The sequence below is a fragment of the Corvus hawaiiensis genome, chromosome 13 (assembly GCF_020740725.1).
Source record: "Corvus hawaiiensis isolate bCorHaw1 chromosome 13, bCorHaw1.pri.cur, whole genome shotgun sequence".
Taxonomy (NCBI): domain Eukaryota; kingdom Metazoa; phylum Chordata; class Aves; order Passeriformes; family Corvidae; genus Corvus; species Corvus hawaiiensis.
Genome location: NC_063225.1, coordinates 13,140,183 through 13,154,726, shown reverse-complemented (window position 1 = coordinate 13,154,726; position 14,544 = coordinate 13,140,183). Strand labels below are relative to the sequence as shown.

Sequence of the window (14,544 nt, the reverse complement as noted above, 5' to 3'; positions counted from 1 at the left end):
CAATAAAAATGTAGCATCAGGTACCGCTGGGCAGCCCCAGTCTCTCAAGTAATGTTGTCTTCAAGCTTTCAAAGCAAACACTGCTCCACTACCAAGGACTGGAAAAACTTAACATCAGTCATCTCAACTGTCAACTTATTTATTCTCCCACAATACAGAATTATTGAGGATTGTGACAAGTTACACAAATGTGTCCTATGTTTGAAAAGTATCATAGGCATATTTCAACCAGAACTGGAGTTTAGACACAGCAAAAATTTAACACTGATCATATGGCATACCTGTTGCTCTTTCACTTGTGAAAATGTTGAGTCTGGCTAACCCTGAGACAATGGAAATAGTGTGGAAAAGAAATTAAGTCACTCTTTTCCTCTCAGACTGATTATAGACAAGCCTGAAGAAGTAGAACTAGCAATCCGTCTCTCCAGAAACTGTTGCAAGAATATCCAATTGAATAAACAAAAATATTAGAGCAGAAAATTTAAAAAATGGACAAAGCCTCTAAGAAAGGCTGCTCATTTCATGACAGGACTACCGTGCAGCATGTTCCAGCACAAAAAAACCCCAGAGCACGGCACACAAAATACAGAAGGCATCAATAGTTGGAAAAAAAGTGATTTTATCCACCAATAAGGAAAGCTCACTTTTTGGTCATCATTAAGTAGAAGTAATTTCCAGGCAAAACAAATTATTTGCAGGGGCCAGAAATATAAATAACATTTTCTAGCCTTCAACTGTCCTACAGTTCCAATACAATGGCCTTTCCTTTTTCACACAGACCTAGCCAGTGACATTTTTCAACTCCAAGGCGACACAGTGGCCCAACACACCATCTGAGTCTGCACCTGGTGGTCACTTCCACTAAACTATGGAACCTTGATACATCATGCTGAAGAATAACTGGTACCATTAGTATCAGAGTCTGGTACCAACACCGTTGGCTGAAGCTCAGTTGTCCACAGGACCACATCACATTCTGCTTACTGCACACCTCACCAGTTTCATTAGCAAGAAAGCTGCAAACAGAACTTCCATGTAAATTTCTGAGCTGCTAGTTTAAGAGCACTGGCCACAGAGTTCTTGATCATCAGACAGAATCATGCAAGTCTTCTCTTTGCAAGCATGTCAGTGCCACAGCACTCCTTCCTTGCTTCTAGCATTCCCCTACCAACTACATTGCAGAAGGTTGCCATCTCCTTCTTCAAGGAGCGTATGCTCTGTTTCCTCCTGAATGAGGTCTGGAGGGGCATAGAGTTTAACGCTCTTTCCAGGTGCACAGGACTGTTAGTCTCCAGTCTTTGTAACACCGTATACCATTTTCTTTTAATTAGAAAAACGAGCCTGCCTAAACCTGTGCTTTACCAACAGACCTAGATTGCCTTAAACATCTCACAGTCATGAAATAAGCAGGCTGTTTGCCCAAAATTACATTCTTCAAACACATCTTCAACATGGGATTTCCATATGCGTGCTCACGCCGTGGTTACAAATTCTTGAAACTAGGTCATTTTTGTGCACTTTTAAAGTGCCTAGAGCATCAAGAAAATCAACACTGGATACCTTTGTGGTCTAACTCTGTCAAACATCACAGTGCTGACGCAAAAGTTCCTAAAGTTGTCCAGTCCAGGCTCAAAAAAAAAAAACAAACAAAAAAACCAAACAACAAACAAACAAAAAACCAACCCAAAACATATAATAGTTTTGCCCACAAGAAAATAAATGGAAAATTTGCTCTTGATCTGCCAAAGTCAATATGAAAACCTGCAGCAGTAAAGACGCAAAAATATTCACATGCTTCAGTTTTTGGTAGTTAATTAGCTGGTTTCACAATTCCAGGACAACTACATTTTGAACAAGAAGGACCTGTAAAGTGATCAGCCTCTCCCTGTGTTGAAAACTACGTTGATTTAGGTGGCAAGTAGCTTGTTTCACAGGATTTCTGACATACAGTAAATAATATAAACCTCCTTAAGTAATAGTTTGTGATAGCATCTTATTCATGTGGCTGCCGTAGCAGGAGAATTTGGCAAGAATCTTGCAGATGGCAGAAAACATACAAGAGGTCAAAACTCTCTGCCAAACAGAGTTTCAGTGATCACAGTATACCCATCAGTCAGAAGCTGGAAATGAGACAGTGAACAATGCTAGCCTGCTACACAATGCTTCCTACTACAAAAATGACAAATTATGTCACAGAATGACTTTCAGAATATCAAGTGTTCCACTCAGAACAACAAAACCTCAAGAAAGAAAAACTGTCTCCCTTTCCCTAACTCCCCAATGGATTTGCTCACCCTCAGGGTCCATATTTGCATAACACATCAATGTTTTTGGCCCATCTTGTCTAGCACCTGGCACTGACACAATTTCAAACATTATCATCTTTTGCCTGAGAACTCATCCTACAGAAACAAGGGTCACAAAAGAAGACTAAGGGACACCAGCACATTCCAGACAGCAGGTGTCCAATCTAAAGGAAGGTACCAACAATACTTATTTAGAATTCCACTCTTCAAAGATCATAATCACATGTCAGGGAAGGGTGGGAGGAAGAGAAGCACAGGAATGCTTTCACAGTAGTGTAACAGTCAACATCCTGGGAAACATGATCATCATCAAGAGATACAATGTTCAAGATCACTCGCTTTAAGTCTTCCAAAGCAGGTAAATCTGAAATCACACTTGTTAATATTCAGCACTTTGTTCATATCAGTATGACACATTGCCAGGTATCTTTACAACCACTAAAATTGCACCAGTAACCACCATAAAACTATCAGGATTGTAATTTGAATTATTCTACTGAGCAAGATGTGTTTACTAAAACACATTTTGACTGCTCTTTGGTCTATAATCCTCTATTTCTCTACCAAAAGCTTCATTCTTAATTTCACTTTCAACTCAGATAGCTTTGAAAAATCTAACAAGCTGAAATAGAAATTTAAATCTTTGTCACTTGCCCCAGAAAAGAAAAAGCTCTTGCCTTCAACCTTGGTCTAAAGCCAGTATCTATTGAACCTATATGTGGTAGACAGACAGGAAATGTAGTTACACTCATGTTCCAACACCACAGCAAAATCTGCCAGACCTTGTCAAAGGGGGAAGCTGATTTGTATTTGGACATAAAAACTGAAACACCCACCCCAAGGTTTCACTCGACCTTATACTCACAAGCATCAGAAAGTAACTGGTGCCCAAGAAGTCTGTCCTGCAATCAATCAAGCAGGAAAAGGACATTCAAGCTGTCCACCCAGGAGTGGGCCATTACACTTGTTGCCCTGACATGGTGGGTGACCAGTCATCCAGTTCTCCTCACATCTCCTGGGCACTTTCTCAGTTGGCAACCACACGCAGAATTTACTTGTTACAGATAAGGATAAGCCTTTTCCCACCCTCTGATTGTGAACAGCAATGACTCACTCTGTCTGGTACCACCTCCATGATTCACCAGCATTTGTTCACTGTGCTCTGCCTTCAAAGGGGGGTCAGGTGAAACCGAATGCAAACTTGCTGGGATCTGGATGACTAGCAGCTAATCCAGGCATTTTTAAAGACAAGTCATTCCAACTGCTGCATGTGGTGCCTTCACACCTAGATGCTTCTGTTCATGATCATTTAGCCCTTCTAGTGCAATTCCCCACAGGTGTACCAAGGAAAAGATGCATAGCCACTGCAGCAGGCCAGCACAGGAAAAAGTGGTCAGAGCAAAAGGGCAGCACCTTTTTTTACCCCCCAACAGTGTCTGCATAAGCCATCTGAAAGAATGTACGAAACTATGGCTTAAAGGCTTTTTCACTGCTCCTTTCTGCCAACACCACAGGTATGGCAGTCTTTGGACTAACCATACTATTAATTTTATTGAAAGATGAGGATTCTCATACTCCAGCAGATCATTTGTATGTAGAAGCAATCTCAAATATTTTTAGTGCAGGAACAAATGTAGACTTGGCAAGCATTCTCACAGATGGTTAAGGAGAGAAAACTTGGAAGACCACCTCAGCTCTTCATCCAGTTCACCTGAACAAGGGCATTAGACAGCCATGGAAAAAAAACCAACAAAAACGTCTCTTTAAAATAACTCGTTCTACCAACTCTAAACAAATCAAGGAATCACCTCAGAAGATGAAAGATCTCTCCGAGAGGTAACAACAGCAAAGTAAAATAAATTTATCACATCAGGTGTGCTCTCCTCTAGAAAATTAGGTGGATATTTAAATGCCTTTCAGTAAGGTTTGTACAGGAAGAGACACAGCCTCTCAGGTGGAGAGCTAGGAAAACAAGTACTGCCTACTGCTAAAAGGTTCCAGAACATTCTCATTATCCACACAGACATGTTCAGTTCAAAGATACAAAAGAGCAAAAAATTAGTTGAGTAACACAGGCCAGATTTTTCCAGTGATTGATGTACTCCTCCTGGCAACATGCAGACGAACCAAAGAGGATACTGATACTTTGGCATTTAAATCTTTCCCTCCACCACTCCCCGCCTCCTTAAAAGTAAATATGAGGTTCCTCTTTGCTCCCTTGCAAACACTGCCAACAACCTGTAAAATTCCCTTAGCTGCTCTTGCTGATGAGGATACTACTGCATTTGCCATGTTTGCCAAAAAGATTTGCCATTTGTCCTGGAGAGCTCTCAGATGAGTACCAAGCCCACAGTCAAGGGGAACTTAATTATCAAACACACAGAAATCTTTTTCAAGCTAATTGCTTCAATCACTTAGCATTAGAAACTAAATAGGCCTAAATGCTTGGAAGCTACAAAACCACTGACATTATTATACCTCAAGACCAACCTCATTTCTTGTAAATAAGGGTTATTAAGAAGCACTCCACAGTATGCAATAGCCAAGAACCGCTAGTGACATCTATTTGCTTTGGTTATTTTGGGTTGCTCTCTCCTTACACTACACACAGTACTCCTTCAGAAAGCACCATCCAAAAAGAAAAATCCTGGTCTCTGAACAAACAGTTGTTTCTTTCTTCCTGGCCTGCCTTTCATTACTATTTCCAGTGAGTCATAAAAAAAGTATCCAAAGTGAGGCAAAGATGGTGGTACTCCACCACTGTCCTTTCTGTACCTCTCTCCACCCACTTTTCAGAAAAATACAGCTCTGAATGTGCATTCCAAGATACTTCCAGTCCAGACAGCCACTCCCTGCCAACTGCATGAGATCATCAACGAAACAGTACAGGATCTGTAGAGAAATACCTCAAGTCCAAACAGGAGCTGATAAAAGCCCAAATAAAGTGGTAAGAGCTAAGCAGAAGTTACTTCAACTTACAACTAGTGATAATAAAATATCTATGAATACTCCTGGATTACAATCTAACACGGGACTTGCATTGTATCTGAGAGAAGCAGAAAGCAAAAAAAACCACCACAAAACAACACACACGAAAAACCAATCCAAACAACCAACCCAAAACCAGTACCTGACCCAATCTACAACTGGAAACACCGACGAAGAATATTATAGTAAAACACCCTGACTTCTAGATAAGGACAACAAAATTTAGGTCTCTCGGGCTGGTTCTATTTGAGATAAATATACCCTTACCCTTCTGTGAGCATGAGCTGACAACAGAACAGAGTATACTCTTACAGTTTTATCTGCACTGCCACAGCTTTTCTATTAAACTACTGTGATTTGGAGACAAGGGAAAAAAAAAAAGCAAAGCAATCCAAACAAATGAAATAAAAGAGAACACGAAAAAGAAAACTTGAAGTATTAAACAACACTTATTAGTAAAGCCATTTTTATTCAAGAATGAGGCATCTGGCCCACACATAGTAGAGTAATCCCTCTACTCACAATCTTCATTTTAACTCCAAATTTCATTTCAGTCTTTCACAATCTTGAGCAACTTAGTTACACTTTGCCTCCCTTTCTCCAACTAGCAAGAATTAATTCCTGTTTCACAAGACTGTTGCACATTATTAACTGAAATAAAAAACTACTAAATAACAATAGAACAACAGTGACAGTGAAAAAAAACCAACCAAACAACGTGCTGGAATACCATTAAATAAGTACAAATGATTCCTCTGATAATGTTTCTGATGTATGCTCATTGGTAGACAGGTCCTGCAAACAGTTATAAATTGCCATAAATTGAGTATGGAAATACTAAAAGTTACTGCACATCGGCTGTCACATTAGACAGTTCAGAAATTCAAACTTTTCTAAATTTTTTATTTCAGTACAAAGTTAGGTGCTAGCCAATTTTCATCTTACCTTCTTCTAATATTTTAAAAAAACCCACTTTGCTTCTAGATTCCATATCTGTTGCTCGGTTAAAGGGATAGCAAGCCTCTGACAGTGCTGATGCAATGCAAATCAGCATGTTGTTAATCACATGATTTTAGGTGCCTTTATGTTATAGGAAAAAAAAATTAATATAAACTACAGTGTTTGAATGCAATATTGTACTGTAATAATATAACATGATTATGGGAAAGAGGAAGGGAGTCACTTAGTGTTGTTCTTCAGCTGCCTCCCACCCTGCCTTGGCTACCATCAACTTTACAACGTTCACCTTTTCAGCTTCTGAGTGTGATATGGGGTGCACCAGCTACCTTCCTCTGCTCTTAGGTCCTCCTCCTTAGAGATGTAACTTCCAATCTGACATTCTCTCACTGTGAAGAAAGATTATTAGCCCTCCCACAGCTCAGAGGGACTGTAATCAATAGCACAAGCAAAATACCACACTATCTAATTCAGATGCTATACCTTAGTTACACTACTGGCAAAGATGTCAAATACAGAAAATCTCAGATCAAGGGCATTAATTTCAAACACACTGATCTCTTATAGTTCTTGTTTAATTGATCCTGTTAAATAAACTCCTTACCAACAATGCACCCAAGAGCCTTCTTCTAGACTGCACCAGTAGTAATAAATAAAACTCAAAGGGCAATTTACAAAATAACTTCTCAGTAAGGAAAAAAAATTCCTGGAGCAGACAATGAACTCGAGCCTTTGCTTTCCCTGGTGTATCTTAATTATTAAACTAAGAAGTCTGCTCCCCTCCTGGCCATTTAATCTTTAACTCTTATGTTAAGTGATACAGCCTTAGGAATCAGGAACTCCCACTCACATATACATGAATAGCCTGTAAACCACTAAGCAAACATGGTTATGGGGTGGATAGGGTTGAGGCTCTCCAAGCAGACCTTCCACTTGAAAACTGCTCCAACTGCCAAGGTGGATACAGCGAAGGCTGTACACCACTGCTTGCATTTTGAGCAACACAGCTGTTGCTTCATTCTTTACAAAACTTACTGGTAACCACTGGGCATTGTTTGAAACATCTCAAGGCTCACCCGGAGACAAGAGTGAAAACTTCCTTTTTTTCTGACAAGGTGTGGCAAAAATCAAATGCCCAGCTGCTCAACCTCATCAATATCAAGACAACACTCAGAAGAAGAGACAACATCACTAAGAACTTCAGAGTCAAAGCTGATTTATTTAAAGAATAAGTCCCCATGATTAAGCAAGAGCTTAATGAAAATACTAAAGCTGTAACTGTGGAACGTATTTTTGCCTGAGTTTTTTTTTTGCAAATCTAGGTATGGAATTCAAGAGAGAATCAGCACCTCCTCAAGCATTTACTCCAAGGCCGATGACAGGAGGAGTCCACAAGTGAAGGATGCGGGACTCCATCAAGCTTGGACAGTTACTACAGTGCAACTCATCTCTCCCTGTTTGCCCAGCATTTGCTGCTAAAGACTTTGGATTCAAAGGGCAAGAGTTACTTTGAAACACAGTCAGATCTTACTGACTACTTCAAATTTCATTCAAGTCCGCATGAAAGGAAAATTATCTACTAGTAACTAAGCAGTCTTTGTGAACTTATAATAGTGATCATCCTCATAAAGCACCTAAAGGACTACAGTATAAACTGAGTGCTCCCCGCCCCTTCAAAAATAAATATAATAATTCTTGATAAAATTAAAGTCCTGGAAATAAATCCTTTATATTCTGCAGTGGTAAACTTGTACAAACTCAGTACTTTCTTCTCAGTAAAGTCACTACAGCTGAACATGTCTGTCTTGCTAAGGAAGAATTACACAGATTTATACAAAATTCACCACCCAGCCAGGGAAAATTTTCTGGCTCTTAACCTATATCATCTTTTGAAGGACAAAGGGAGACTTAAGTATTCAGTGAGCCATGACAAAACACGCTCTCGCCTATGCTGAACATGTATTTATGTATGTCTCATTCCTATGCTTCATGTACAGCATATAGGATTTAATCTTTGCCAAGTATTTTTAAAATAGCAAAAATAAGACTTCATGTATTAATTTTTAATGCCAGTCCTTTTTCCTTCAACAGCAGATATACAGCATCTACCATGTTCTGATCATACTTTCAATTAATTGTCTGAATGAAGATATACGGTATGTTTATATGCTTATTAAACATGGAGATAACACAAAAGCTACACACATGCTGGAAGACAATAAGATAAAAGTTATTTTAATATTTCAAACAAAAATCAGGAAAATCTAATTCAGCAGGATCAAGTGAAAAGTAACACACTTGGGAAAACACAACAGACCATGCAAACACAAGATGAGAAACAAATTTCAGCAGCACAACTTCGAAGTGACAACTCAGCAAAACTCTACTATATCATAACATCATGAAAAAGCAGATACCATGCAAAAATGTACGATACTATCAAATTCATTGGGGTATAGAAAATAATCCTCGCGCTCTTTACAAGTAGGCACACTAACACCCTGTTGGAAAAGTTCTCTCTGTTCTGGCAGAGGACTTCCAGAAAGACACTGAGTGCCTGGAGAGATGTCAGAGCAACCCAGGGAAGAGTAGTACAGATCTATTAAATAGATGGATGCAGGGAGAAATACGCAAGAATTGAGTTCTCACTCTAAGTGAGGATAAGTGCAAGGGATATACACTGCTACAACTTAAATTTGTAAAAGGTTTCAGTTAAGAGGAAGGGAATAACTGTTTTTCACATGCACTGCTAAGCCAGGAGGCAATACTGCACCAGACATATACAAGTCAGACAACAGGGAGAACCCATCCAGTGCTAGGAATACCGGAGCAATACAGCTACAGAGTCCTTGCCACGAAGTCTCTGAGAACGTTACACATGCACATCAGAGGTCGGTTGGTTTTTCTGGGGAGGAAGGGAATTCCTTTGTTTTTTTTGGTTGCTTGCTTTTTCTAGTGAAACTATATAGCCACTAAGAAACTGAGACAAGACGTAAGATGTATCCAAATTATTCCCCATACCAAATGTCACATCTTCTTTTAAAGTACCAGCAGTTTCAAAATCACTTATTCTCACCTCTTTGCTTCCTCCAGATGACAAAGGTATTCATAGGCTACATTCTGGCGTCGCCTTTCATCCATTTCCTCTGCTGTTAATCTCTCATTATCCAAGACAGCTGAAAATAAACAAAACATGGTCCTCAGATGGTTGAAGATTGAATATAACCAAACAGAGACATCAAAAATCAGATCCAACCTCTCCCAAAGAAACTCACTACAGTTTTTTTTTATTCAGAAAATTAAGGATCTGATGACTTGTTCTTTACTAGCAACAGAAGATGCCCTGTTTCCTCATCCTTGTCACATAAATTTGCCAGCTTCCTTCTTCCTGATTTCTCAATTTGACTGCATCCCTCTAACTATTTTTTAGAAATAATCCTTTATTTTTTTTATTTTCTTCTAGCTTTGCCTTTGTCTTCCTCAAAAGCACATCAGTGACCACTTGGCCCCTCATTTATCCTCTGATTTTGATAGAAAAGATCAAGGAACAACACAAATACATATTCGCATTATATAATCCCTTCTGTATCTCTATAGATCACCTCTAAAACAAGGCAGAAACACTAGTCACACTCCTTATCTGGAAGGGAATCATTCAGATTCACAGCCTGCATGTCATCTTCAGATCAAGCTGAAGACCTACATAGGGGTAATATGCCTAAATCTTCCAGATTCTGTGTATTTAAAGCCTCAGTGAAAAAGTCTTCTCTTCCCATACTTTCAGCTAAATACATCTCATATCAAAAAAAAAAAAAAAAAAAAAAAGAAAAACACTGAAGTTTTTTAGGTTTTGTGGATCAATTTGACGAATAGGAAATATCTCATACCGTTACTAATCAAAGGTTAGCTTATACCTAAAATGCCTTCAACTACAATCTACTGTGCGCTTTTGAGACCCCAGCAGGAACACTGCATCCAAGTCTGGCGCCCTCAGCACAAAACCTGTTAGAGCAGGTCCAGAGGAGGGCAACAAAATGCTCCGGGGGCTGGAACACCTCTCCCACAAAGGCAGGCTGAGACAGCTAGGGTTCAGCCTGGAGAAGAGAAGGCTCCAGGGATACTTCATTGCGGCCTTTCAGTACCTAAAAGGGGGCTTATAAAAAGTAGATGGAGATACTGATGGGACAAGGGGGACAGTTTTAAACTAGAAGTGGAGAGATTTAGATCAGATGATAAAGATAAATTCTTGAACCGAGAAGATAGTGAGGCATTGGCACGGGTTGCCCAGAGAAGCTGTGGCGACCCCATCCCTGCAAGTGTTAGAGGCCAGGTCGGACCGACTGCCGCTTACAACATCGCCCCTTCACAGCACCACGTTTTCCTCCGCCGCTGATAACTTCAGACGCGGTATCAGAGCACAGGCCAGCCCGCGTGTCGGACGCCAAGACCCAAAGCCTCCCTCTCCACAGGAAGCCTCTGCCAAGGCGGTGAAGGGGTCCGACGGCAGCGGAGCTCGCCCGGCACATCGGGTGTGGTCGCCAGAATCGGCGGGAAGGCGGAAGGCAGGGCCGCCCCCGCCCCGCCCGCGGCGGACATCTTGGGCGAGGCGCGGGGCCCGCCCGCGGCAGACGACGGCGGCACAGCCGCGGGACGCCCCGTCGCTGCCCATCCGCTGCCTCCTGCCAGCGCTCGTCTCCAGCACTCAGGAGGGCCGTCGAGCTTCGACGAGCTCCCGTGCGGCACGGCGCCCACTCCCCGAGAGGCGCGGCTCCCCGTAGACCCGGCGGGGCGCACCGCGCCCGCGGGGCAGTCCCGGAGCCCGGACCCCGCGGCTCCCCCCATGCCTGCGGCAGCCCAGCCTCCCCTCCCAGCGCTAGACCCGGGCAGGCACGGACAGCTCGGGCTGGGCATCGCTTGGCGGCCACGCGGATTCCCGGACCTCGGGCACTCCGGTACTCACAGCCATAGTGGGGCCGGGACACGGCCAGCCCGTCCACGTCCTCCGCCGCCATGGCGCTGCGCTGGGCCGGGGCTGGCGGGAGCTGGGCGCGGCTGTTCCTCTTCCTGCCGCACCGGGTGTGGCGGGGGCGGAGCCGCTCCTCCGCGCTCTCTCTGCCTTTCCCCACCCTGGCCGCCCCCGCCACCTTCAGCCGCCGCGGAAGAGAAGTGACGAGTTGCGCAGTCCCCCTCCGGCCGGACTCAGCCCTCAGCCTAGCTCAGCCCGTCCCCGGCTTGGCCGCCCTGTCTCTCCCCGGGGTCCTCTTACAGGGCCAGCGCCCTGGCCTGAACCTTCCTGTTAGCCTCATTCGTAACACCCAGCTAAGCTCTGACCTAAACTCTGCCAGCATACTGTGCGGGACACAGCCCAGGTCAACCTACTCATGACCCACATCTTACCTTCTCAGCCCTCCCAGCCCCACTGTGTGCAGTGCAGCCTCATCAGCTCAGCCTCCACAGCCCGGCTGCCTCCCCCGTGCTGCTGGGCCAGGCTTGCCTAGGCCCTCTTGTCCTGCCAGGTTCCCCAGCTGCATTGCCCTTCACAGTATCAACACCTGGCGTTTCTGGATGCAGCTGTGCCGTTCCACCTAAACGGCTCTGCTGACCAAACTGTGGTAACTCACCTGAAATGTCAGCCGTAAGTTGAAGCACGGTGCTCCAAAACAACAGCAACATCCAGCAGCACTGCCACTTCAGAATGATGCCCTGAAAGTTTCCTTCCCTTCAATACACATTACTGTTGTTTTGCCTATTTCTTGTTCAAGGGTCAGAGCACTGACGATGACAGCCACCATGTGTCCATTTTAATTAGTTCCATGAATTTCACTGCCAGGGCATAAATTTACTACCTAAGCACAAATTAAGTAATTTGGAAGACCAATAGCCTCTGTTAGGAAAAGCATCAGCAGCAGGTAAGGGAGTTGATCATTCCCATCTTCCCAGCAGTGGATTCAGTTTCAGCTTCCCCAGTACAAGGAAGACATGGGCATAATGGAACAAGTACATTAAGGGCTTGGAGCATCTGACATGAGGAGAGCATGAGAGAACATGACAAGAAGCAATGGACTGAAAAACATAGAAGTCCCACTTCAACAAAATAAAGAAATATTTGTATTCTGAAGGTGATCAAACTCTAGAACAAGTTACCTTGGAGAAGTTGTGGAGTCTCGGCCCTTGGAGATACTTCAAACTTAACTAGGCATAGTCCTGGACAAACCCACTCGAGTTCACTCGGCATTGAGGAAACAAGGTTGGACTAGAGACTTCCAGAGGTCACTTCCAAACTCAATGATTCAATGAGCCCATCAAAAAGTACATTTAATTACTATATATACATAGGCAACATGCAATAGGACAAGAAGACATAGTCTGAAGATGTGCCAGGACAGGTTTAGGTTGGACATTAGGAAGAATTTCTTCACAGAAAGGGTGATTAGATATTGGAATGGGCTGCCCAGGAACATGGTGGAGACATCATCCCTGGAAGCGTTTAAGGAAAGACTGGATGTGGCACTTAGTGCTTTGGTCTAGTTGACAAGGTGGTGTTTGGTCATTGGTTGGACTCAACAATCTTAGAGAACCTAATTAATTATGTGATTGTTAAAGAGTCTGTATGAAAGGGAGACATAATTCAATGGTTACAGAAGTAACTACATCGGGGAATGCCAGACATAAATTACAAACCAAAAGGTTTTATAATGCATTATTATTATTAACATTTGCATTACTTAACATGTGGCCACTTGGAAGTCATGTAATGAGAAGACATTTAAAATAATGTTTATATATAGACTGTGGAGTGCAGAACTCATTTTGTCCTGCTAAAAATCTCGTAACATTTTTTGCACAGTGCCACAATCCTCCCTCAAAAAAATCTCATTCTGGTAAGAACAATACAACACGATTATTGCATATCATCAAAGAACCTAGCTGAACCTCTTCAAGGTTGTATTCAATGGTACCTGTAACAGCTCCCCTGATTTAAGATTTCTGGTGATTGTTATTGACTCTGCAAAATGTTTTTCTGTTAGGATTTGTGTATCTATGTGTCTAATTTATTGCCTTTCCTGTTTCTTGTCTTTTTTTTCCCTTAATGTTGAATGAGCACTAGTCAGATAACCTTGCAAATAATATAGAGATACCTATTTTTCTCTAGTTTCAAAATTTGGGCAATCAATTCTGAAAAAAAAAAAAATCTTTAAGTTTTTTGCCTTAATGACTAATCACTAGGCTTCCTAGAGAAAATAAGCACCAATATCCTTTAAATAAACTACTGTTATCTGTTCTCTTGCAGGGGTTTCCAGATCAATTGTATACTGTGATATTTATGCCAAGGATGCATAAAAAATACCTAGCTAAACTCCTCAGCCTTTATTATGACGCTAGAAGTTTTGTCAATAGAAAGAGAATCGTTTTGTTATACTCATACGTGATCAACAATAATGTTGGGCTTCCCAAGTTACACATAAAGCTGTATAGCTACAGATAGTACACACCCATATTCTTCCTACATTTCAGACCATATTGTGGCAAGCTGAACTAAATATGTATTAGATAACCCTTAACACTAAACACTAATTTCTTCTAAATGAAGAAGAGTAAAAATGCACATAGAAAAAGACACTGCCAAAAATGAAGGGGGAGACGGGGATGAAAACAGGCTGCTAAAAACCACTTTATTAAATAACTTCACAGTTTTCAAACTGGCACTGCTAAAACACTGACAGATAACATGAGAAACCGATAAAGAAGCCTAGTGAGGCACATCAAAACCCAGTCTACCTTGCAGGCTGCGCCTATGCTGTTGTCCTGGATGGAACCTCCCGAGCCGGCACCTGCCATCACAGCCACCCACGTTACGGCACGGTTCTCCTGCAGCGAGCCAAGGCCAACGCGCCTCCGGAGCGCCCGGGACGCGGGCGGGGTCCAGAGAGCCCCTCACGCCGCGCTCCGCGAGGCCGCTCCCGCTGCCTCTTCCGGCGTGCCCGCCTTCGCGCGGCCTCCGCCGCCGCCCGTTCCCCCGCCGCCGGTCACTCCCGCCGCCGCCGCCGCCCGTTCCCCCGCTGCCGGTCACTCCCGCCGCTGCCGGTCACTCCGGCCGCTGCCGGTCACTCCGGCCGCCGCCCGCTCCCCCGCCGCCAGTCACTCCGGCCGCTGCCGGTCATTCCGGCCGCCGCCCGCTCCCCCGCCGCCGGTCACTCCGGCCGCTGCCGGTCACTCCGGCCGCCGCCCGCTCCCCCGCCGCCGGTCACTCCGGCCGCCGCCCGCTCCCCCGCCGCCGCCGCCGCCCGCCCCT

At 43.4% G+C, this 14,544-nt stretch overlaps 1 protein-coding gene across 2 annotated transcripts in view; it reads right to left on the bottom strand.

Moving 5' to 3' along the window:
- The window catches only part of IQGAP1 (IQ motif containing GTPase activating protein 1), a 55,737-nt gene extending 41,484 nt beyond the window's left edge, over positions 1 to 14,253 (bottom strand). The window contains exons 1-2 of one of the 2 annotated variants that reach the window (XM_048317489.1): positions 14,031 to 14,253; positions 9,328 to 9,427 (exon numbers count right to left, since the gene is read on the bottom strand). In XM_048317489.1, the coding sequence (XP_048173446.1) occupies positions 9,328 to 9,392 (65 nt within the window). In that variant the 5' untranslated portion in view covers positions 9,393 to 9,427; positions 14,031 to 14,253. Of the gene's footprint in view, positions 1 to 9,327; positions 9,428 to 11,211; positions 11,320 to 14,030 lie in introns of those variants that run through there. The other variant, XM_048317488.1, reaches the window with a different exon arrangement.
- Positions 14,254 to 14,544: the final 291 nt, after the last annotated feature.